Source organism: Cyanistes caeruleus, chromosome 31, assembly GCF_971803275.1.
Source record: "Cyanistes caeruleus chromosome 31, bCyaCae1.hap1.1, whole genome shotgun sequence".
Classification (NCBI taxonomy): Eukaryota; Metazoa; Chordata; class Aves; order Passeriformes; family Paridae; genus Cyanistes; species Cyanistes caeruleus.
In genome coordinates this window covers 3406656-3430093 of record NC_141731.1, presented here as the reverse complement: position 1 = coordinate 3430093, position 23438 = coordinate 3406656, and the positions used below count along the sequence as shown (strand labels likewise).

At 53.4% G+C, this 23438-nt stretch overlaps 5 protein-coding genes across 6 annotated transcripts in view; 3 read left to right on the top strand and 2 right to left on the bottom strand.

Moving 5' to 3' along the window:
- LOC147648733 (uncharacterized) overlaps positions 1 to 23438 on the bottom strand; it is a 394698-nt gene that overhangs the window by 169163 nt on the left and 202097 nt on the right. The gene's annotated exons all lie outside the window — the stretch shown is intronic.
- The window catches only part of LOC147648734 (uncharacterized), a 288691-nt gene that overhangs the window by 84630 nt on the left and 180623 nt on the right, over positions 1 to 23438 (bottom strand). The gene's annotated exons all lie outside the window — the stretch shown is intronic.
- LOC147648735 (serine/threonine-protein kinase PAK 3-like) overlaps positions 1 to 23438 on the top strand; it is a 249724-nt gene that overhangs the window by 142086 nt on the left and 84200 nt on the right. The window lies entirely within an intron of this gene.
- On the top strand, positions 1576 to 8004 carry LOC147648742 (serine/threonine-protein kinase PAK 1-like). Its single transcript, XM_086866548.1, has 9 exons — positions 1576 to 2520; positions 2729 to 2792; positions 3118 to 3166; positions 4177 to 4286; positions 5052 to 5169; positions 5563 to 5662; positions 6081 to 6277; positions 7184 to 7321; positions 7774 to 8004. Exons 1-9 carry the CDS (start codon positions 2283 to 2285, stop codon positions 7861 to 7863), a joined length of 1104 nt encoding a protein of 367 aa, XP_086722674.1. The 5' UTR covers positions 1576 to 2282; the 3' UTR covers positions 7864 to 8004.
- Positions 21984 to 23438, top strand: part of LOC147648739 (uncharacterized) — a 39863-nt gene continuing 38408 nt past the window's right edge. The window contains exon 1 of one of the 2 annotated variants that reach the window (XM_086866506.1): positions 21984 to 22375. In XM_086866506.1, coding sequence (XP_086722632.1) covers positions 22099 to 22375 — 277 coding nt within the window. In that variant the 5' untranslated portion in view covers positions 21984 to 22098. The remainder of the gene's footprint in view (positions 22376 to 23438) is intronic. The other variant, XM_086866505.1, reaches the window with a different exon arrangement.

The following is a 23438-nucleotide window of genomic DNA, read 5'->3' as shown; positions in this document are numbered from 1 at the left end:
TCTCTCCTCTCCAGGCTCCCACCTCTCCAAGCTGCCAGGGTCCCCCAGCTCTGGGATCGCCCCTCTCTGCTCTCCCCACTCTGGGGGTCCCAGGGGTTCCTCTCCTCTGCTCTCCCGGGGGTCCCCAGGACCAATGTCCTCCCCCAGCCAATACTGGGCAATGGCCATGTGGACCCCAAAGATCCCCCAAGGGGCTCAGCTTTGGGGTCCTGCAAGATCCAAACCTACACACCCAGAGAAAAAAACCTCCCAGGGACGCCAGACAATATTTGGGGCTCAGTTCCTCAATCTGCAAGTTCCAAACACACCCCAATAAAAAGACCCTCTCAGGCTCCCCCTGACAGATTTGGGACCAGCTCCCCCTCCCTGCTCACCTGCAGGATGAGGTGGGGGCGATGGGCCAGTGGCTGGGGGTGCTGGGGACACAGGGGGCACTGGAACCTCCAGCTTCTCCTTCTATTCCTGTTCCTGCTCCTCCTTTTCCTTTCTCCCTCCTCCTGCTCCTCCTCCTTCCTAATCCCACCTCCTGCTTTCTGTATATTTAAAGTGGAGAACCTTGCTTGTTTTTAGAACTAGAACAAAGATTCCAGATGGAACAAGCCTTGCTGGTTTTATTCAGCAGTATCAGTGACTACAGGTCGTGTTTGCTCTGGTTTGGTGCTGTCCTCGTTCCTCCTCAGTGCTCAGGCTGGGCTATGGGGTGTCCTTGTTTGCTGCATTTTCAGAGTTCCTCTTGGATCCTTTGGGCAATAGGCCGTGCCCTGGGAGGATTCTTTATGCTCCTTTGTGACACAGGAGAAGCTTCCAGGCGGTTTTTGCGTGAGCGGCTGCTGTGGTGTCACAGGAGCGTTGCCACGTCCCCGTGGTGTTCCCGTTGCTGTGGGACACGGAGGCCTCAGTGTCCAGAGCGGCTCTGGGCGCCTGCTCGTTGCCAGAGGATCCTCCTGCCCGAGGCATTCTCAGCAGCCAGCCCAGCCCCTGACGGGTGTCCTTCTGTGCTTGCAGGGGTACAGTCTGCAGACGTGTGCAGCGCAGCCAAAATGATGCAGCAAGTGGTTGCTGCAGTTGGCACTCTGTTCTCTGTGGCTTATTCGGGGTATTTTTTAACCCACTTGGCACGTAAGTTGAGGTTTTCCCTTGGTGCAGCCTCTGTGGCTTTGGGCTTGCTGTGTGCTTTCTGTTTTTCCACTGGAACGGAGTTGACTCTGTGACCAAATTGCCATGAGGACAGGGTTGGTTTGGGAGAGCTCCTGCCAGCAGCTGCAGCTGAAAAAGGGGGTGTCTGCAGCCAGCGGGGCGTGCACAGCATTTGCAATGAGGCCTGGGGGGGTTCTGTTCCCTCAAGCGGGGAGTCTGTGGCAGCGGAGCCTGGAACTCCCTCCGTTTGCTGCTCCAGCCAAGAGCTGACACAGCCCAGTATTTTGTGCTGCTCTCTTGCTTGCTGTGTGAAGGGCCTGTGGCTCCTGGAGGGATGCTATGAAACCAAAATGCTCTCTCGGGCTTGCCTTGCTCATTTCCCACCATAGGCAGTTTTTTCCTAACAACATCTGGTTCACGTTCCCTCTCCCGTTGCAGGGCACCTCACGCGTGGATCCCCAGCAGCTCCTCCTTCGGTGAGTGGCAAAGGAAGCTTTGGTGTTCAGAATTGTGCAGCAAGTTGTGAGCTCGGCGTGTGGCAGCCGAGTGCCAGCCTGGGAGGCTGAAGGAAAGTTCCTGTAGTGTCTTTGCAGCAGCAGCAGCAGCAAAGAGATCCCTGGCAGTTTTCTCTGTTTCTGCTGAAGAGCTTTTGAAGAGCTGCAGGACTGGTTTTGCAGGCAGAAGATTGCTTGCTGGCTTTAGCCATGCTGGAATATGGAATTCCCAACAATAAGTGGCAATGTCGGCTTTAGCCCATTGTTAGTTTGAACAGCTCTGAACCCTATTTCTGCTTAGTGCAGCTGGATGTGTAGCTGAGGATAAAGAAGGTGATAACTGAGATAGAACTTCCCGTCCCTCACGCTCCCGTCTGTCCACAGGGCACCAAAGCAGCATCAGCACCTCCTCTGGCTCCCTCTGCTTGCAAAGAGGAGGCCAAAGAGGAGGAAGAGAGCAGTGAACTTCCCGCTGTTCTGGGAGACGAGGGCGAACACCCCACGGTTTGGGAAAACAACGGCGAGGCTCCCGCGGTGTGTGACAAGGACAGTGGACATCTCCCGGTGGGGGACGAGGACGGTGGACATCCTGTGGCTTGGGAAGAGGAGGGTGAACATCTTCCAGCATGGGAAGCGGACAGAGAATGTCCCATGGCTTGGAAAGATGATGATGAACCTGCAGCTTTTTGGGAAGAGGACAGAGAAGCTGCAGAGTTTTGGGAAGAGGAAAGAGAAGATGCTGTGCTTTGGGAAGAAGATGGAGAACCTCCCTCTGCTCCTGAAGAGGACACTGAAGCTCCCTGTGCTGCAGGATCCTGGGCTGAACATTCTGACAGCAGCACAGCCCTGCAGCCAGAGGGGAGCGGGGAGTGGAGCCTGATGCAGCTGAGTACGTCTGCTCTGTTCCTGTGTGCCAGAGCAGGGTGCTGTGTGTGTGTCTCAGCATCAGCTGCACCCAGGGTTGCTCTGCAGCTGAATGGCACAGGGTCATTTATTGTCCTTCCCCAGCTGAGAGCAAGGGGCTCCCGGCCCCAGGGAGTGGGGCTGCATTCTGGCTCTCATCTGAGAGGGAGCATCTTCCACCTGGTTTCTTTCAGGGAACACCGTGAGCGTGGGGGAGCCTGCCGAGAAATACCTGGAACTGGAGCAGATTGGCCAAGGGTAAGTGCAAGGCAGTTACTTCTGCACAAGCAGGGCCCAGGTATTTTGCTGGTGCAGGATGCAGTGAGAAGTCAGGAGAGCCCCAAACCCCTTCAGACACTGGGGTACGATGCTGCTGCCTCTCAGGGCTGATCAGAATTGATAACTGTGGTCAGAAGGCACCTTGCATGGCAGAGGGCTGGTGGCTGCTGTGCTGTTGTTTGAAGGGTGGATGCACTCGGGTGTTTTGTGAACGCTGCAGGCAGCAGAGATCTCCTGTCTGGGCTGGCTTTCACTGCCAGGGCCTAAAGCGCTGCTTCTTTCTTCTCTGCTGTTTTGTCTCCAGGGCTTTTGGAACCGTTTCCAAAGGACTCGACAGGGCCACGGGAGGAGAGGTCAGTGTCAACACGCCCGGCACGTCTGGCAGCTCTCGAGGGCTTTCCCCTCTGCTGGGAGCTGTGGCTGGAGCTGTGGGGCCCAGCAGAGCTTTCCTGCACAGGCTGCTCCTCTGAAGGCAGAGCAGGGTCAGCCTGCAGAGCACAGCTGGGACAGACTTGGTCCTTCTCAAGTGCCCAAAGGAAGGCAAGGAGGGCAGCGGTGTCTGTCAGAGCAGGACACACTGGCCTGGTCTTCATGTCTAAAAGTGTGAATGCATCAGCTGCTGGAGACTGAGGCCCAATTTACCTTCATCCCAGCCTCGAACAGGAACACTATTTAGCAGTTTTATCATCCTGAGTTTCATCAGGATACCTCAAGGCCTAATTAAGGAGAGATCCTGCTTGGGCTCAGTTTGGGGTTTTAGTTCTACTTCAGCTGTTACCACAGAGCCAGGGAGAGAAATGAGAAGATGGATGTGCAGAGCAAAGCTCTCTCCTAAACCCTGCAGCTGTGTTTGGGTCTGGTGTCAGTGGCAGCTGGGACAGGGATTATCTGAGCAATGGATGTGCACGTTTGCTTTGTTGTGCTATCCCAAACAGAGCAGGGACATTTGAAATCCTGGCCAAATGCCATAGAATTGCTAAAGGGTTCCCGGCTGTTTTGCTCTATGTGCACAGAAACAGAATTACCTCCTGCTTGCAAAATGTGTTGGAATAATAATCCTAAGAGTGCTGAGGCCATTTGAGAAGACTGTAGGTGCAGAGAATGTTGTTATAGCTTTGAGGCTGACAGCTGAGGGAGCATTTCTGCAGAGCTTACAGAGCCAAATGTCTCTGGCCATGAGTCCTGTAACAGCCCCAGCGAGCAGAGCAATGGGCTGTGGGAATGGCACTTGCTGAGCTCTGGTGTCCCATCCCAAGGCAGTTTGGCACAGCCCGGCTCGCTCGCTCCAAAAAGACTCGCTCCGTGTTTGCTGTGGCCTCCTGCCACAGACTGCTCCAGTTAAAGGTCTGCAATGTCCCTTCAGGTGGCCATCAAGAAAATGAGTCTCAGAGGGCAGAACAGGGAACGAGCTGTGAATGAGGTCGTGGTCCTGAAGGACAAGAAGAACCCCAACATTGTCAACTCTCTGGACAGGTGAGTGCTTCAGGTCTTCTCCCGTGCACAGGCCCTGTGTTCATCTTTCCTGGCATCCCCAGTCTGTAGCCTGTTCTGAAAATGCCTGACCCGGCCATATCTTCCCAGAACAACAGCCTGGCACTTCACTCCTTCCATGTGCTTTTGTTGCTTTGCTTTGGCTTTTTCTTCAACTTCACCCCATTTGCTGTGTTTTACAGCAAGTGCTGATAAACCCTGGTAGAAATTATTTTCCTTGGCTTCTTCTTCCCAGCCCTGTCCCATTGCTGCAGATGCCAGGAAGACCAGGTTCTTGTTTCCAGAAATGCCTCATTTGCCCATTTTTCCATGGCCCTGCCTATTTCTGAAGGGACTTTGTGCAAGGTTTTCCAAGCATTTGACTGCTTTTGCCCCAAGTGCTGCACGGCCTCCTCCCCTGGATAACTCTGGAAGTTGTGTTGCCTTGTTCCGGAGGGAATGGTGGAAGTGATGAGTTCAGATGCTGAAGCAGCTGGGGACAAGTGTTGTGGTTCCACATTGAGCTGGGCTGTGGCTAAAGTGCATTTTTCACCTGCTTGCCATCTAAGGCCTCTCCTTTCTCCCGGGTGCCTCCTTCTCCTTCAGACTGTGCAGATTCCAAGGCCTGTGCAGCCTGGCAGGAATGTCTCTCCATCTGATTCTGTCCTCATTGACAAGTGACCTGGGAACAAAACTCCACTCTGGGCTTTTCCCTGGGGGAACTGAGCAATGCACATTCATCTCTGTGCCACTGTTCTCCTCTTCCAGCTTCCTTGTTGATGGAGATCTCTGGCTGGTGATGGAATACATGGATGGAGGAACTTTGCAGGACGTTGTCAGACAGACACGCATGGCTGAAGGAGAGATGGCAGCTGTCAGTCAGGAGGTGAGGGATCCTGCTTGTGCTTCCCATGGCTGGGACACCATGGTCCTTCCAAAGAGGCTGTGAGAGCAGAGTGGCTCCATGCTCAGGCCTTTGTTTCTCTGTTGTTTTTATGAGCTGGAGAGGAAAGAGCCTCTGAAGTGAACAGCCTTCAAATATCACTGCATTTCTACTTTGCTCATGTCCCTCTTTCCTGCTGTTGTGGTACTCTCTGTCTTTTTTGGATCTGATTTCCTGTTCTCAGCTTTGCCTTGAACCTTTTGCCTGGAGCTTGTCTGCACTGCACTCCTGGGCTGTCACAGCAAAGTTGCTGTTGGCAGAATTCTAAACTGTCCTTTCTTGTATGATATATTCTGGCCTCTGATTTTTTCCCTCGTGTTTCTTGTTGTCTCTCAGTGTCTGCAGGGCCTGGATTTCCTCCATTCCATCCGGGTGATCCACCGAGATCTGAAGAGCTCCAACATCCTTCTGGGAATGGACGGCTCTGTCAAGCTGGGTGGGTGTTCCTGGCCAGGCACGGCGCTCCCGGGGTGCGGCTGTGGGGCTGCTTCCCAGTGAGGGCCAGAGCCCCACAAGTGCTGCTGGTGGCACTGCCCGGCCCCTGCTGCCAGCTGAGAGCGGCTGCCCCGTGCAGAGAGCTCAGGAGAGGAGCAGGCTGTCAGGAGTGCCTTTGCTCTGGGTATGGCCCTCCCAGAGGGGCAGGAGTTGCAATCTAAAGCTTCAAAGGAAATCAGTAAAGCCAAGCATGAAAGCTGAGGGCTTCTTTAAGGGTCCAGTTCCATCTTTCCTTGGCTACAGCCCTGAGGACATTTCCAGCTGGATTCAGCACTGCATTCCCAGACTGAGAGTGGGGAATCTTTGTGCTTGGTTTCCTCATTGCAGCTGCCTTTGACAGTGCTTGTTTCTGTCCTCAGCTGATTTTGGCCTCTGCGCTCAGCTCAGCCCTGAGCAGGACCAGTGCAGCTCCATGGTGGGCACTGCTCACTGGATGGCCCCAGAAGTTGTGACCAGTTCTCCTTATGGCCCCAAGGTGGACATCTGGTCCTTTGGCATTGTGACCATCGAGATGGTGGAAGGAGAACCTCCTTACTTCCAGCAAACGGGGGCCATGGTAAGAGGCAAATTCTCCAGGCTTTGCAGAGGCCTGTGAGCACAGGGTGACCCTGCACTGGGAGGAGCAGCTGGAGGTTTCTGCACATCGCAAAGGGAATTCCCACAGCACCTGAGCCTGAACACAGACAAATATTCTGCAGCCTCCAGCAACAATTTGCTTTGGGATTTAAGTTGTTGCAGCTCTTGTGAGGATGACCCAAATACATGAAGCAAGTGCATCAGCTCTAATGTTGTCTTGCAGAATACCCCAAACCAACCCCAACACCCACACCCAAACCCAACAAGATTTCTGGAGGAGTTTCTAAAAGAGGTTTTGTGAGATGAACTCCCCCTGGCTCTTCTCACTGGGAAACTTGTCTAAAACATGAAGATGATTGTTTAACATCCCCACACTCTAACATATTTCTTTCCTAGTCCAAGCTACTTTCTCTGTGTCACCAAGCCTGAGCTTTCAGCCACACAAACCTGCTGTTCCTTGCCTGGCAGTTTCTGGCATGGGGCATCAGGAATGCTTTTAACTTGAGTGTCAGTGGCACTGCAGAGATGCATTTGATGTAAGAATCCCTTGAAATAACACAGGCAGACCACACTAACTCTTGAAAATGGCCTGTAAAGCTGGTGTCTGTATTTGGAGAAGCAAAATGGGCTATTTCTGATGGAGTTCCTACTGACAAAGTCAGCCAATGCAGTCGGCTCTGAAGGCAAGATCATTTGGATGTTGCAATGGCTGTGGCTGCACCAGGGTTTGGGTTTTTTGGCTGGCCCAGAAGAATGAGCTGTGAGCAGCAGCATCTGTGCCAGGGAGGAAAGTGCCCGGGGAGCTGGGGCAGAGAAAGCGGGCTGGATGTGAGCACGTGTGGGTGTGGAGGAAGCTGTCAGAGCGCTGTGTTTGCTTTTCCTGCAGGCCCGCGCTCTGATCCGGCAGAACGGGAGCCCGCAGCTGCAGGAGCCCAGGCGCCTGTCGGCTCTGCTGCGGGACTTCCTCGAGTGCAGCCTGGAGCCGGACGAGGAGCGGCGCTTCTCTGCCCAGGAGCTGCTGCAGGTGAATGCCAAGCGGCTGCGGGGGAAACGGCAGCGCCAGGGAGGGCTTTTCTTGTGGGGCCCCCCTCCCATCATCTCCAGTCCCGCTGCTTTTCACACGCAAAGCCAGCAGAATCCTCGCCTGCTTTGGCTTGGCAGGCTCCTGTCGAGCTCATCTGGAGCTGGTGCCCCACCACGAGCGGGGACATCTTCAAGCACATCAGGTGGCTCAGAGCCCTGCCTGACCTGAGCCTGGATGTTTCCAGGGAGGAGCCACCTCCCACATCTCTGGGCTCCCTCTCTCAGTGTTTCCCCACTCTCCTGCTACAGCAATTCTTCTTTACATCTAATCTGAGCCTGCTTTCCTCTCTTGACTTTCAAACCATTCCCCTTTGTCCTGTTGCAACAGAGCCTGTGAGGAACTTGAGTCTGGAAAGTAACAGTTCATTTCTTTCTTTTTTATCCCTTGGGCAGCACCCATTTTTGTCATCAGCCAAGCCTCTCTCCAGCCTGACCCCTCTGATCACTGCAGCAAAGCAACTGAGGGAGCAGCGCAGGAGATGAAGCACAGGAGGCCAACTTTTCGTTATAGTAGTTAGGACAAGTAGTTAGTTATGTTAGTTAACACTGTTAGTTAGTTAGAGTAGGTTAGGACAGCCTGTTTGTTATGGCAGTTATTTGAATAAAATCTCTGTTAAACCTCAATCCCTTGAGGTGTCCTGTCCTTCTCCCGCTGTGACTCAGCTGCCCGGAGCACTGCGAGGGGAGAGCGGGCCCAGCCTCGCCCAGAGCTGAGCCCCAGCAGAGCCTGGCAGAGCCCAGAGCAGCCTCGGCATCTGCAGAGTCAGCCTGGAAGGAGGCGCTTGGAGCCTTCTGGGCTGCAGCCGGCTCTTGCTTACAAACTGTGTGCGCTGGAAAATGCCTCTGGTTCTGCGGGAGGGCAGAAGGGGCCCGGGGAAGGCCCAAGTGCTCCATGCAAGGGAAAAACCTGCCTTGTGTTTGTGAGAAAGAACTATGTTGTTGTTGCCCTTTGCTATTATGTGCTGGCTTTTGCCAATTATTATAATCACAATGATTTTGATATAGCACAGTTTGTAATCACTTTTATCTGCTTTTGATATAGTAGAATTTGTCAGCTTTCTGTGGCCGATGCCCTGGCCCCTGTGTAGCTCATATCCTCAGGACATCATTTATGGATGATATTTTAGCTTGTGGACAGTGTGATAAACATATATTATAGTTTTGGCTTTTACAGAATATTAAGGTGTATGTTATGTGTTGTGCAATATAATGTTAACTTTGGCAGAAGTAGCTGTGATATAACAACAAATGCTTTTATTTTTGTAACTAACTGACAATAATGAGAATAACTCAGATGTATTTCTGAAATAGCTGATGTTGATTTAAAGTACTTGTGGAAGTAGCTAAAACTGTCTGCACGGTCAGATAACATTTAAGGAACAGATGTGACAAGGACCCGTGCCACTGACCCTTGGGCTATCAGTACCTGTCTCCTGCTGCGAGCATGGAACGGGGCTGTTGTGAGGGAGTCACACACAACCCTCAAAACAACAATCCACAATTACTGCTCCTACTCTAAAAAGGCAGGTCAGGGGTTGAAACAAGCTAAAGAATTCCTGGAACATATAAACGAGTTCAGAGCAATGTTTGAATATGTATTAATGTTATGGATATGTATTTGACCAATGCAATGAAAAAAAATAGAAGAGTTGTTACTGATGTGCTTCTGGTTATGGCTACGCACCCAATGCTGTTTTTATCCCCTTTTATCCCTTATTAAACTTTTAAAAATTTTCAAGAGGTAGGCTCATTTCTCACAAAACCCAAGGTGCTCACACCTTGCTTTTTCCCCAAGCCAAGATTTGTCAATCCCAAACTTTGTCCGGATGGAGAAGGAGGATTAGAGGTAAAGGAAGGTACCCCGGGATCCCCAGGAAGGTCAGGAGGAAGCCACTGCCCTTTTCCCCCCTCTCCTCTGCTCCATCTCCCAGCCCAGCATTGCCCCTAGCTGCAGGACAACCCTGCTGCTAATGCCAGATTGGGGGGATCTCCTTCCCCATCCCTCTGGCATGGAGACAAATCCCATCCTCTCTTTCTCCAAACTCCTTCCTCTCTTCATTCTGCCTTTCACCCATCTACATTCCTTTACCTTTTCCATCCTCTCTGGTTCCTTCTTGTACCTTCCCCTCATTCTGCTTTTTCCTTTCCCTTCTCCCTGTCTCTTCCTCTCCTTGTTCTTCCTCCTGCAGGCACTGAGCTGTGGACAGAGACCAGGGAAAACAAATCCCTGCCACAGAACCTCGTGGAAGAGGCCGTTTGGAGCAGCTGCTCCACAAAGAAATCCAAAGGGGAGGAAAAGCCCCAAAGATCCCACAGCAGGAGGGGCTGCAAACCCAGCCCAGGGAGCTGTGAGGGGGAAAGACCCTCCCTGTCCCACGAAGGTGGCCGGAGACCCGGCCAGAGTTCAGAGCTGGGGGAGAAGCCTCATGGTGGGGAGAAGCCCCACAAGTGCTTGGAATGTGGGAAAGACTTTAAGTGGAGCTTCAAGCTGAAGAAACCTCAGAACATCCACAGCGGGGATTGGCCCTACGTGTGTGGGGAACGTGAGAAGACCGTCAGGTGCAGCTCTGCCTAGTTCTGGTGCCTCCAAAGATGGCGGTGCTGGATGCAGAGATCCATGAGGATGCAGAGATCCCCCCCCACAGTCCCTGGAGAAGCCCATGCCCGAGCAGGGGAATGCCTGAGATGAGGCTGTGACCCTGGGGGACACCTGTGGACAGAGGGGCCCCCACTGGAGCCACTTGTCCTGGAAGGACTGACCCCGTGTCAGAGTGACCCACGCTGCAGCACTGTGAGGGGGCTGCTCCCCATGGAATGGACTCAGGTTGGAAAAGATCCTGCAGACCTCTTCGATGGGAGAGATCCCAGAGTGCAGCAGGGGAACGACTCCTGTCGCTGAGAAGTGAGAAAAGCCACGGAAGATGAACTGACCATGGCTCCATCCCGGCTGGCGGAGCCTTGGAGCTGCTGTGGGGGCCGTGGGGCTGCCCCGGGGGCTGCGCCCCGAGCCGGGGCCCCTTCCCAGTGCTCCCAGTGTGCCGATCCAGCCTGGAGCAGCCAACGAGGGCTTCAGCTGGGACGGCAGAGAGGCGCTGCTATGGGGTCTTGGCTCATTTCGCTTTGGCTGGCTCTTCCCAAGCTGGGGACAAACTATTTTGGTTGTTTTCTACCAGAATTCGCCCTCTTTCTCATCCACAGGGTTTGGGGCTGTTTTCCCTATTTGGGGGAAATCAAAGCAATGCACTGATGCTCCTAATTAGAGGTGGGAGAAGTGAGGCTCCAGGGCTTCCCGCTGAGCCGGAGCCACCCAGCAGCCAGGGCTGGGCAAGGCGGGCCGGGAGGTGCGGAGGACTTTGTGTTGGGAGCTCAATGGCGGCTCGGGCCGGGCCCGTTCCAGGGCTGTTCCTCATCCCCGCCTTTCCCCTCACGCAGCCCGGGGCGGGCCCTGAGAGCGCGGGGCGGGGCTGTGCCGTGTGCAGAGCCCGCCGCTGGCTGCCATTGGCTGCTGCTGCCGTCACTCGTGGTTCTGGCGCGCGCTGATTGGGCAGAGCGGGGACAAGCCCGGCCCCGCTGGCGCCGCCAGGGCGGCCGTGGGGCAGGAGAGCCGCCATTGCCGGAGCGTCTGTGCGGGCCCGGCAGCGGCGGCAGCAGCGGCCGGAGCCCGGTGAGGCGGCGGCGGAGCTCGGAGGCGGCCCCGGCCATCGCAGGTGGGAGCCGCGCTCGGTTCTGCGGGGGCTCGGGGCTCGCTGCGGGCCCGGGAGGGGGCGGCAGGGGGCTGTGGCGGGTGGCTTGTGCCGTGGCCGGCCCGTGTTGGCCCTGGGCTGAGGGCGCTGCGGGAGCGGCTGCCCGCGGTCTCCTTGCCGCTGGGGCCTCGGCAGGAGGCGGTGGCGGAGCAGCGCTGGCTCGTCCCGCTTCGTGTCGGGAGGCCGGAGGTGGCTGCGCTGTGCCCGGGGCCGGGCGGGAAAATTCCCGGCGCCAGAGGTTTGTGTGGCCCAAGGAGCCAGAGGAGCGGTGTGCAAGTGACTTTATTGCTGCCCAAAGGGAGAGGCCATGGGGCATTTGCCGTGCGCTCTCTCCAGGTGTTGGAGGACGCGGCCTCGTTTTTGTCCTGATTTTCCCGGCCGCATGTCCCTGTCCCTTTGCCCAACACTGGCCGAGGTGCTTGGAAGGTTCAGCCTTCCCGATCCGCCTGCTGCAAGTCCTTTTTGTATAACACCCGATATTCCTGGCTCTGTGAAGTCTTTGTTCTTCTGGAAGTTCAGAAATGCATTGAGACTTGGTCTGAACAGCAGTCCTTGTCAATTAGTAACATTTTCTGAAAATGATGGTTTCTCCCTTTGTTGCCTTATGTACAAGTCCCTGGCCCTATCTCCAAGCAGATTCACTCATTGCCTCTGTTTTTTCTTCCTGGAATCAGCCCAATTCCTCCTGCAGGCAGGAAGCCCCTGGTCCATTGTGCAGGCTTTGTCTCATCAGTGTTAATTTGCATTTCTAAAGCTCCTCTCCTGGCTGCCTGGAGCAAAGCTTCTCTTCCAGGACAGACATCCCCTGACTCACACGTGGCCCCCCACAGATCTGCTATTTTTTTTTTTTTTAAACAATATTCTAATAATTGTTTATGTGTTAAAGCACCAACTTTAAAGCTCTTCTAGTTTTCAAAGTGCAGCTTAAAGGGGAACATCAAAAAACTCATACCATCATTTTGTCATGACTAAGAGTCAAGTACAAATATAAAACAAAAATGAGAAAGCAATCAAGTGTTTTCTTTTTATTCTCCTGGGACTAAAAACTGATTCTCACACCACTGGCCCAAACAGAACCGACAATATAGAAGTAAAATTATTATGAAAATGTATTCTAATGGTGTAATCTTTTCACTGAAACTGTGAAAAGCAAAAACTCACCACAATGTCTTTAGAGAAATAAGGCATTACTTGATTCTGGCCAGAATGTGCAACAGGAATAATTTCATGCACACTTAGGCTGGGTGTGCAGAGAAAATCATTCCATGACACATGAGTTTGACTAGATTTTTCTAAATTCATACACTCTGACACCATAGAAATCCATTGGTTTAATGTTCAATGGTTTGAAGGCGTGGAGCTGTTAGGATTTGGTTTCCTGTTGCACCCGGATTTCTGTGCCTGTGATGGGAATTAGGTGGGCACTCCTGGATTTCCTGCTCAGCCTTTTCCAGACCAGGTGTCTCCAGCTGTGCCTGGGGCAGTGTCTGGGGTAAGATGTTGGTTGATGTTTGCTGCTGGGTGTTGATGTTTTGTTGATGGTCGTTATCTTGGGGGGAATCTTTAGGGCTATTCCCAGTCTGTTGAGATGTTAATTTCATCTCTGCTGAGTGGTGGAAAAGAAACATTAAAATTCCTTTCCCCAAGGCAAAGGCAAACCAAGTTCCTTTAGAGAAATTAGATTTGAAGCCATTTTCAAGTTGGTCTATTTTGCCAGCAGCTAATCCCAGGCAGGGCAGAGTGTGAGTGTCATTGAGAGGCAGAGTGGAATTGTCCCGGTGCCTTCCCCAGCAGCTGTGGCGAGGGCAGGCACAGAAAGGCCTGAAGCTGCAAGAGTGAGAGCAAGGATTGTCCCGCAGTGGCTGGAGATGGCAAAGGAGGGTGGCCAGGCCGAGGATTTGAGCAGAGGATCTGTGGGCAGGCACAGGGGCTTCCCCCGCTGGGGAGCCCTGGCTGCTGCTGCCTTGCCTTCAGTGCAGGCTCAGGGGTGGCCTGTTTAATATTCCCTTCCAGTTCAGATTTCTGAGTCTGCAAGAGCCATGGCTGGGGCATCAATCATTTTATTTTTTCCATTTTGTTAAGTTTTGTTCTCTTTCTTATGTCCACCCCATAACATTGAGACTATCTGGGGGTAAAAAATTCATGCAATGTTCTGGCTAGAAGAGAGAATCCTCAATCCAGCTCCCGCAATTCCCTGTTAATTGTAAGAATTGTTTCAGCTCCATTTTAGTCCTGGGTAACATTATTTCTTAGATTCCTTGAACCCTCTCAGGGTCAATACAAGACAAAGCTTCAGTCAAAACAGATCTCGAATACTTGACTATTTTCTCTACCATTTGCCCTTTCTTTTTCTTCAGATACTCAAAGCTGCTTTTTAGCCTGAAAATGAAGCCATTTCACAGAGGCTCCCTCTACCTCTTCTCCTTGTCCTCCTGACTGGATCAAGTCATCCACATCCTGCATTAAGCCAGTCCCTGGGGGTGAGGTCAATTCCTTTGATATTTCCTGCAAGGCTTGCCCCAATCAGGCCGGTGCTTCCGTGCATCCCTGCAGAAGGACCGTCCATGTCTTGAGCATTTTCCCTTCTACCTCTTGTTGCCAGCCCAAGGCAGAATTCAGTTTGCATGCTGTGGGAGTGGGTAGATCCCCAGAAAGCATTTTTGGATCAAGTTGTGAATGGCAGCAGTGTGAGGAGGGCAGCTGGTTGAGGCTGGTGTAAGGATCTGAGAGTGTGGGGTGCCTCGGTTTCATCATCTCATTTCTTCTTCTTGGGTCCTGCAGCATTCTGTGGATTCCATTGGATTTCTTGTTTGGCAGGATAGGAGCATTCTAGGGAGCCATCCCTGGCTCCCCAAGCCGTGCCTTGAGCAGGACTCCCAGACAGGCTGTGAGCCCTTCCTTCCCTCCCTTGGAACAGGGGATTGCTTTTTGACACCTCTTGTCCTGGTTGCTTCAGGGAAATTTGGAGAGGCTCCATATCTAATTTTGCCAATTTCCCTGGGGCTGCCCACACTTGTGGGTTCACTTCAGCCTTGGCTCTGCCAGACATTTGACACATAGGTGCAACAGAACCAGCCTCTGTATCACCTTATGCAACATTAATTTGTATTCCCAATTTAGCCATCAAGTCCCTTCCCAATAAATTAAAATCACTATTGTGAGCAAATAAAAATTCCTGCATTTTAAACCCATCCCCCACATGTGCTAATAGTGGCTGAATAAAGCACTCAGGCTCATCTTTCCCACTTAGTGCCTTAATAATTAAAATATTCTCTAACACCTTTAGGTGTAAGATTCCGATTGGATGGAGAGGCCCCTGTGTGCATCAGGAAAGGTCTCCTCTGGATCCAGAGCCACCCTGAATGTTCCCAAGGGCTGCAGTGTGGTGGGTCCCTGGTGGAATGGGAGCTGTGCCACCGCTAAGAATGCGTGTCCATCAAGGGCTGGACTTGCTGGTGCTGAGGGTGCTGCTGTCTGTGCTTGCAGTGTCCTTGTGCCCTGCAGCTGGAAGGCTGATTCCTTGCCAGGGGCTGTTTGGGTGGGCTGTGCCCTGGCCAGGAGGGCAATGCCTGTGCCAGGTGCTTGTGGCCGAGGGTGTCCCCTGGGTGCTGGGGCCCCCTTGGGCCCTGGGCTTGATCCCTCAGGGGCTGTAGGAACTGTGCCATGGCCTTTGCCTTCAGCTTGGCCTTTTGCTCATCCCTTGCTGCATTCAGCTGCTGAGCCTTTGTGAGCAAGTGCTGCAGGGGCTTCTTCTGTCGCTGCTGCAGCCCCCCTCAGTGCCTGTGGGTGCTCATCCTGTGGCAGCTGCTGAGCTTTCTGCGAAATCCTTCCTTTCTCCAGGGACCCAGCAGGAAATGCTTAAAAGATCATGTGGATCCTTGCAGGTCTAATCGCCATTTTTGAGTTGTTCCTTCCTCGTGCTGGCTGTGCTGAGGCTCCCCTCCCCAGCCCGTATCCCAGAGCCGGTCCCTGTCCTGCCGCAGTGTCCAAAGGCGGCCCCCCCGGCGGGCAGGGCCGGCAGCTCCACGGGGCCGGGCAGCGGCCGGGGCGTCCCGCAGCCTCCTGGGGGACGGGGGCCACTGCCGGCCCTGCCCGGGGGGTGCTGGGCTCAGGCAGCGCCCGGCGCTGAGCCCCGGCTGCCCCACAGCCCCGGCCCGGCCCCACAGCTCCCCACAGGCCCCCAGCCCGTGCTCCCGGTGCCGCAGCTCTGCGCCCGCTCCTGCCGCTCCCAGCTCAGAGAAACCCCCTGAAATCCTCACCTCCTTGTTTTCCTGTCCTCCCAAACTGGGATACAAAGGATCTGAGTCAGCTGGCAAATTCTGAGGATAAGACCCTTCTGAAACACATTCCAATCCTCGGTATTTTTTTTCTTCCTCTTCTTTTCCATCATCATTTTTCTTACCCCATGGATTCCTCCTGCTGCTTCTTGCCTTAAGCACATTCCTGCACACTCCCCTTCAGCCAATCCCTTCCCAGCACACCAACACCATCCATCCCCTGTTGTCTAAATCCCTTCTGGACTTCCCTTCTTGCCCCCCTGGGTGTCCATGTCCTTAACTCCCTCTGGGAGGATGTGCAAACGACCTCCACATGCTCCCAAGGGACCCTTGAGAGATATTTTGAGGTCATCATCTCTTTGTCCAGGATGTCTTTTTAACATTCATTTTTTCCCCACAGTGGTCTCACTTGGATCCCACCTATGCCCTCCCCGGGCCTTGGCGCCCCCCTGGAGGGGAATTTGGGGAGGTGGGAGGGGGGAGCGCCAAGGCCGGGCCCCCCCGCGCTGTGGTGGCGGGAGCGGCTGCAGTGGGGAGCGAGTGCGGGCGGAAGCGGCCGAGAGCCCAGCGCTGCCCCAGGCCGAGCTGGCCCAGCTGCATCCGTGCCCCTGCGGTGGGATGCTGTGGGACTGGGGGGGAAGAGGGAGGCGGCAGTGGGTGCTGGGCCTGGGGGCAGGAGGAGAAGGGAAGGAGAAGCAGAGCTGAAGAACAAAATGGTCAAAGGATTCACGTGGGAGAAGGTTGGATTGTGCAGCAAGAGAAATAGTAGGAGGAAGAGGAGTGTGAAGAAGAGTAGGGCCACAGGAGGAGGAGGAGGAGCAGGAAGAGGAAGCAGCACAAGGTTCCACCTTCCCTGTGTGTGCAGTTCCAGGAGTGTTGCCCTGGAGGTGACTGGGGAGGGGATCTACGATTTTGATGGGGCTGAATCTTGATGTTTCTGAACTTTCTTGGGCTAAATATTGGTGCTTTGTTTTTTTGCTGGGGCTGAATCTTTCTATTCTGGAGGGGGTTTTGACTGAATTTGGTGTTTGGGCAGTTTCTGATCTTTGTTTTGATGTTTGGGCTGAATCTTGGTGCTTTGCTTTGTTACAGACACAGGATGCCCAATGACTTTCTGAGATGAACTTGGGCATGGAGGAACCCCCAGTCCAAGGCGCTCTCCTCTCCTTTTCCTCCTAACCAGGAATTTTTCTTCCCAAACTGTGTCGAGATGGAAGAGGAGGAGGAAAAGCCCTGGAGATGCCGCACAAGGAGGGGCTGGAAACGCAGTCCAGGGAGCTGCAAGGAAGAAAGATCCCCCCAGTGCCAGGAACACAGCCAGAGATCAAGCCGGAGCTCAGAGCTGGGGGAGAAGCCCCACAAGTGCTTGGAGTGTGGGAAGGGTTTCAGGTGGAGCTCCCACCTGCTCCAGCACCAGGTGACCCACACTGGGGAAAAGCCTTATGAGTGTGGGGAATGTGGGAAGAGCTTCAGCCAGAGCTACAGCCTGAGGAAACACCAGAGGATCCACACTGGGGAACGGCCCTATGAGTGTGGGAAATGTGGGAAGAGCTTCAGAGATATCTCTAACCTGATGCAACACCAGGTGATTCACACTGGGGAACGGCCCTACACCTGCTTGGAATGTGGAAAGAGCTTTGGGTGGAGCTCTGACCTGAGAAATCACCAGCTCATCCACACTGGAGAGAGGCCCTTCGAGTCTCCCCAGTGTGGGAAGAGGTTTCAGCGCAGCTCCCATGTCCTTCTACATGAGCGGATTCACACAGACGAGAGGCCCTTCCGCTGCCCCGACTGCGGGAAGGGCTTCAAGCACAACTCCAACCTCACTGCCCACCAGCGCATCCACACTGGGGAGAGGCCCTACGAGTGTCCCCAGTGTGGGAAGAGCTTCTCCAGGGGCTATCACTTGACCCAACACCAACCGGGGCACCAGTAAGGGAAGCCCTGTGAGTGCCCTGAGTGCGGGAAGAGCTTCGTGCGCTGCTCCAGCTCCATCCCCCATGGGAGGATGGGCGTTGGATGATCCCCAGTGACCCCCGTTGGGCAGAGCCCTGGTGATCCGTGGTCCTGGTGATGCGTGTTGGGAAGACACCTGGCTGGGAGGCTCCACATCTTCCTGGCTCCCTGTGGGCACCTGGATGAAATCAGGGGAATTAAAATCCAAGGGGATACAGAATGACAGTGGGAATTGTTGACTTTCAATCCTTGAGAACCTTTTGCCTCAGGAGATGTGTGGGCAGAGAAACGGCGGTAACACCATGCTTGGGGGATTCTGAGGGGAGCACACACGCTCTGTGGGGGGGGAGGACACGACCCCCAGGATCCCACTCACCTTCCTGCACAGGCAGAAGCCGAGCCCCAGTGCCAGGAAGACAAAGCCCAACACGGAGACTCCGATCCCCTTCAGCTTCTTGCTGTGGGCAGCATCTGTCATCATCCCTGGGGGGGTCTGCAGGGGTCAGGACCCCCAAAACGTCTCACAGACATCCCAGGCCATTCCAAGGACCCTCCCAGTGTCTCTCAGCCCATCCAGGACCCTCTGAAACCTTCTTTGGAGATAATAATATTTAAAAACTAAGAATTTTATAAAAATAATTGATATTAGTTAGAGATAGGCCTTGCTGGAACTAGTTAGAGTTAATGATTAATTGAGAAGCAGGATTTGAGATAATGAATCTCAGGTAAAAAATTACTTTTCGTTGTATGTTTGTTCAGCTGTGCTTATAATGAGAAAAGAGAAACTGATAAACGGGTTCAGGAAGATCACAGACCTTACATCTGGAAACCCATTTCAAAGTCACAAGGGAGGAAACTGGAGTTGTACCAAATGTCATTTGTAATGTCAACCATTGTAAAGGCAGAATGGTCAGAGTGAGGAAAAGCGGTTTTCCTTCATCTCTTGATGACCCCTTCTCACCAACACAAATCCCTCCTCAAATTAGGGAGCCAACCACACAGGCGTAATGACTTTTTAAAATCATTATTGTGCATTTTAATATTTAGGATATTTAAGACTTTTGTAAATAAGTAGACACTGGAATCTTTTGTCAGCCTGCAGTGCTTATTAAGGGGTGACTCCCGCACTCGTCCAGTGCTGTGATTAAACATCCACTTTGTAACTTTAAACTGTTGGAGAGGTTTTTTTGTCCATTAACAGATTGATGTTGATACTGGATCAATATCGCTATTTTGGTAAATCACTGCCAGTCTCTTCCCAGCCTCCCCAGGACCCAGCAGAGCCCCTCCTGTTCCTCTCAGGATCCCACAGCCCCCTCCCAATTTCCCCCCACTGCCTCAGAACCCCCAAACTCTCTCCCAGTCCCTTCCCAGCCCCACCAGGACGCATCAAGACTCCTCCCAGTCTCTTCCAGCACAACCAACCTCATCCCAATCCCTGTTTTCCAATGCCCAATGTCCTTCCAGCCCCTCCAGGCTCACTCAAATCCCTCCCAGTGACACCCAGCACCCCCAAACTCCCTCCCAGGGTCCACCAGGACCCCCAGAACCCCATCCCACCCTCCCCAACATCCTTTAATCCCCTTCCCAGCCATTCTAAGCACCTCAATCCCTTCCCCAGTTTAAACCAGTCTGTCTCAAACTCCCTCCCAGTTCCTCCCAGCACAGCCCAATCCCCCTCTGGGCCCCCCCAGTGCCTCCCCCGCTGCCCCCGGCGCTGTGGGGGCCGGGCCGTGCCCCAGTGCCGGCTCAGGGGGTGCTCCAGGCTGCCGTGCTCCACCTGGCAGCTGGAGCTGAGCCCGCATTGCCGGGGGCGGTTTCCAGCAGCACCAGGAGCTGCTGGCTCCAGCCCCCGCTGGGGAGCACGGCAGTGGCCAGCACGTGGCCCGAGAGCTGCTGCTGGCCCTGGGAGCAGCTCAGCTGGATGTGGGCAGGGGAGAAATCCATCAGGGAGCAGAGCAGGCGGCCGGGGCCGGGCTGGGAGCTGGAGGGCACCAGCGAGATGGACACGCTGGGATGGGCACTGGGAGAGAGTGGAGAGGAGTGGTGTGGCATTGGGAGGGACTGGGAATGGACTGGCAGGGACTGGGGTGGCACTGAAAGAGATGAGAGTGGATAATGGGACACTGGAAGTAAGTGTGGAGGTCTGGGAGTAAAGTAGGAATGAACTCGGAGTAGACTGGGAATGGGCTAAAAAGGAGTGGAAGGGACTCTGGGGCCTCAGGGCGGGACTGTGGTGGCACTGGGCGGGACTGTGGTGGCACTGGGCGGGACTGTGGTGGCACTGGGAGGGACTGGGAATGAAGTGCGCGGCACTGGGGGGCCGAGTCCAAGCGCGGGGCTCTCGGCTCTGTGGATCTGCCCGGCAACTGATGAGTCATCACAGAGACGCGCTCTGATTGGCTGAGAGGAGGTAGATCCACGGAGGAGTGAGAGGGACCGGGAGGGCATTTGGGATGATTCGAATGGACTGGGAGAGGCTGGGATGAACAGGGAAAGCCACAGGGGCCACTGGGAGGCCCCGGAGATTGGCACACAGAAGGCTGAGGGCTCTGGGGTGATTCCCAGGGAGGTTTGCAGGGACACGGCCGGGCCCCTCTCTGTGCCCCTCGAGCAGCGGCCCGGACAGAAAAGTTCAGGAGCGGGAGGAGGTGTTTCTCAAGACTGATTTTAATCCTCATTCTCCTGGTCTGATTTGCTCAGTGCTAAGTTCAGTTCATTTCCCCAGGTCGGGCTGTTGTGCCCCTGATGGTGATCCCTGAGTGACCTCTCCCTGCCCTTGTCCCGACCCACGAGGACTTGGATTTGTTTCAGTTCAGTGGAATTCATGGTGATCTGGGGGGAGCTGGAGCAAAGCAGCTGGAAAGCACAGTGGGCTTGACAGGGAGTGAACCAGGGCAGGAGTTGGGGCTGCCTCGAGTGAGCTCTCACAGTGTGAACCTTCATGGGGTCTTTAAGGGAATTTTGTTGAAGTTTGACATTCTTTATTAAAAAAGCAGTCACAGATGGAGCTGTGCTTTCAGCTTGAAATGAGGGGATGGAACGTGGGCACTGTAACTTCCGTAACCTCAAGATGTTCCTTGATCCTGGACACTTTAGCTTTGGCAATCTGAAGCCCTTCAGCAGCAATGTCTCTGCCACCCCCTGGTTTCTGGCTCAGACCCAGCTCGCAGCTTGGACAAGGTCTGGGCTTTGTCCTCTTGAGCTTCGGGAGCCTCCTGGGAAGCACCAGCCCTCCCCAGACCACCCTTGGTAGCACTTTTTCTTTTCTCTCTGCTGACGATTTTATCCCCAAAACTGTCGTGGGAACGTTGTATCCAAGCACATCCTCCAGCGCTGCACTTTCCTCCTGTGAATTCCCTGTGCAGGGAATGTGGCTCTGCTTTTCCCTGCTCTGTTCACTGACAAACAAACCTGAGCCCGTGGGACTGTCAGAGCTCCTTCATGCAATGAAATCAGGTTGTGTGTTCTCATGGCATGTTCTGGAGGAGCTTTTCTTGGTGTGTCTTGTGCTGCTGGAAATGACACAAGAGCCAGGAGGGAACAGAAGCTGCTGCTGCCCGTTGGCTCAGGGCCAGGGAACCAAGTTGTGCTCCCGGGCAGTTGGGCCCTGCTGGAAGCAGAGCCGCGTTTCCCTTGAGCAGCTCAAGCTTGTGACAGCTCCAAACAGGAAACCTCAGCAGAAAACTCTTCCTCCAAACTCAGCTGCTTTCCCTCCTGCAGCTGTTTGGGAAAGAGCCTCAAAGCACAGACTCTGCTGGGAGCCATTGGTGCATTTCCTCCCTCCCGGCAGCAGCAGCTCCTGAGCCCTTCACGGGCTCCTGGCCCTTCGCAAACCCTTCAGCTCCCTTTCAACTCTCAGCAGGCACTAACATGTGTATTTCGTTAATATTTAAACTGCATTTAAACTTCTCTTTTTCTCTCCTCTCTATCTTTTTAATCTCCTCTTTATCTCCTTTAATCCTGTCAGCACCAGTAGGATGGGGATGGAGTCTTGGGGTGGGTGTGGGATGAACTGAGGATCCAGCAGAGAAGGGCAAGGCAGAGGGGAGAGGACTCAGCCAACCCTTCTCCTGCTCTCTCCTCCCCCAGGCTCCAGCTAAAGCAAGTCAGGCTGGAAAGGATCCCACAAATGCTGTGTTCTCCTCCCTCTGAGCTTGGCTGGGGATCCTCAGCTTCAGCCTGGTGCAGTGATGGCTTAGATTCGCTAATTTGAGATTTTTGGCTAATGCACTAAATTGAAGAGGTTTATTATTACTTAATCACCTTTCAGCTTTGCCAAGTTCTGCTGCACTGCATCTGCTTTTCTCCCAATACACTGCTAGCTCACCTACACACATGTGCTTCTTAGGATAATATTTAGATTCATAGCTTGCTCTATAAAATCACACAATCACAGATGAAAACTCTCCACCATCTCACTCAATACAGTTTTTTCTTTACTTATGGCATATTCTTACTTGCAGCTATAGGAACATAAGCTTATGAATTCTCGACTCAACATCTGTGAACCTTTAGCATTGCATGAACCCAAGCTCCTTCCAAGGCTGTCAATGAAACCCTTCAGTATCTGTGGAAGTTTCTGTCTTTCCATTTCCCACAGCCCAGCAAAGGATTTGTGACCCTTTGTGACAGAGGAGAAGCTCCCAGGCAATTTTGTGTTTGCTGTAGGGAAGGTTGGGTTGCTCTGCATCAATTCCCAGAGCAGCGCAGAGCATTGGCTTTGTGATGTCAGGGCATGGATGCCACCTTGTCGTGGTGACATCCCAAGGTTGCCTTGGTGCACGGAAGGCCTCAGGGTCAGAGCAGCTCTTGGGCTTGCTCAGTGCAGGAGCATCCTCCTGCTTGAGGCGTTTGTCAGTGGGCAGCTGCACACTGACAGGAGCCGTGCTTGTTTTTGTGGTGGAGCAGAGTGTGCAAACTGGCACAGCAGTGCTACAATGATGGAGCAGCTCGCTGTTGCCGTTTGCACCATTTATGTCATCGGCTACTCCGGCTATTATCTGACCAACCTGGCACGTAAGTAGAGGTTTTCCCTGGCTGGAACCTGAGCTGGCTTTTGTAGGTCTCCCTGCTCTTTCTTAGTGACCGGGTTGCTATTGAAACACAAAGACCATGAGGATGCCCCTGGTTTGGTAAAGCTCCTGTCAACACCTTCAGCAAAACACGGGGTGTCTGTAGCCAGGGGGCTGCGGGCAGCATTTGCAGGGCTTCTGTTCCCTCCACGGGAGAGCCTGTGGCAGCAGAGTCTGGCATTTCCTCACTTTGCTGGCTCAATCTCTTGGGGTGACTTTACTTTTAAGATAGCTCTGAGAGCTGGGGAAGTTGAAACTGCTGGAGGCTGATGGGAGTTTTTTCTCCTGACTAATTCCTGGCCATGGGTGAGAATTGGCAGCGGTTTTAACTATTGAGAAGTGAGATCAACCTGTGAACACCACCTGAAGATGTGAGGCCGGGAATTTCTTGCTCTCTTTGGTTTCTGGCTTCTGACGAGGTCACAGGGCTCTGTCTCGGCCTCCTCCCCCCCTCCAGGCCGGACAAGGCTGCAGAGGGCGGGGTGGGGGGAGAAACGGAGCCGGCCAGCCTGACTTGGTTTGCAGTTTCTGCCACTGAACTGAAACCTGACACCATCAACATCTGCAGCTTTAGCAAGATTTTAACTCTTTTACTACCTGCATGAGACTTGCAGATTAATCCTTTTTTTCCAGAGAGAGGGAGAGGGAGTGATCAACCATCAACCCATCAAAGAGAGTGAAGAAAAAAATTAACTTTAGAGGGGGAAGAGAAATAAGGAGATGCTTTAATAAGCTGAAATATTTTTCTGTTAAAGCTATGGAGATGGACAGTAGTGTTCTGAATAAAAACTCCTTTAATTCATGACAGAGTATATTGGGAGGAATGGAGTGTTTCCAAGTGTGGATTTTGAGCAAATGATGAAGTAGTTGTGACACTGTGAGATGCTGGAACAGAGCGGGAGAAGTAATAGTTGAAGATTTGTGGCTTTTAAGAAGCAAAAAGAGAAAACTTCTGTTTCCAGGGGGGCTCACAAAAACAGATGAAGAGAACTTTTGCCTTTGAATAA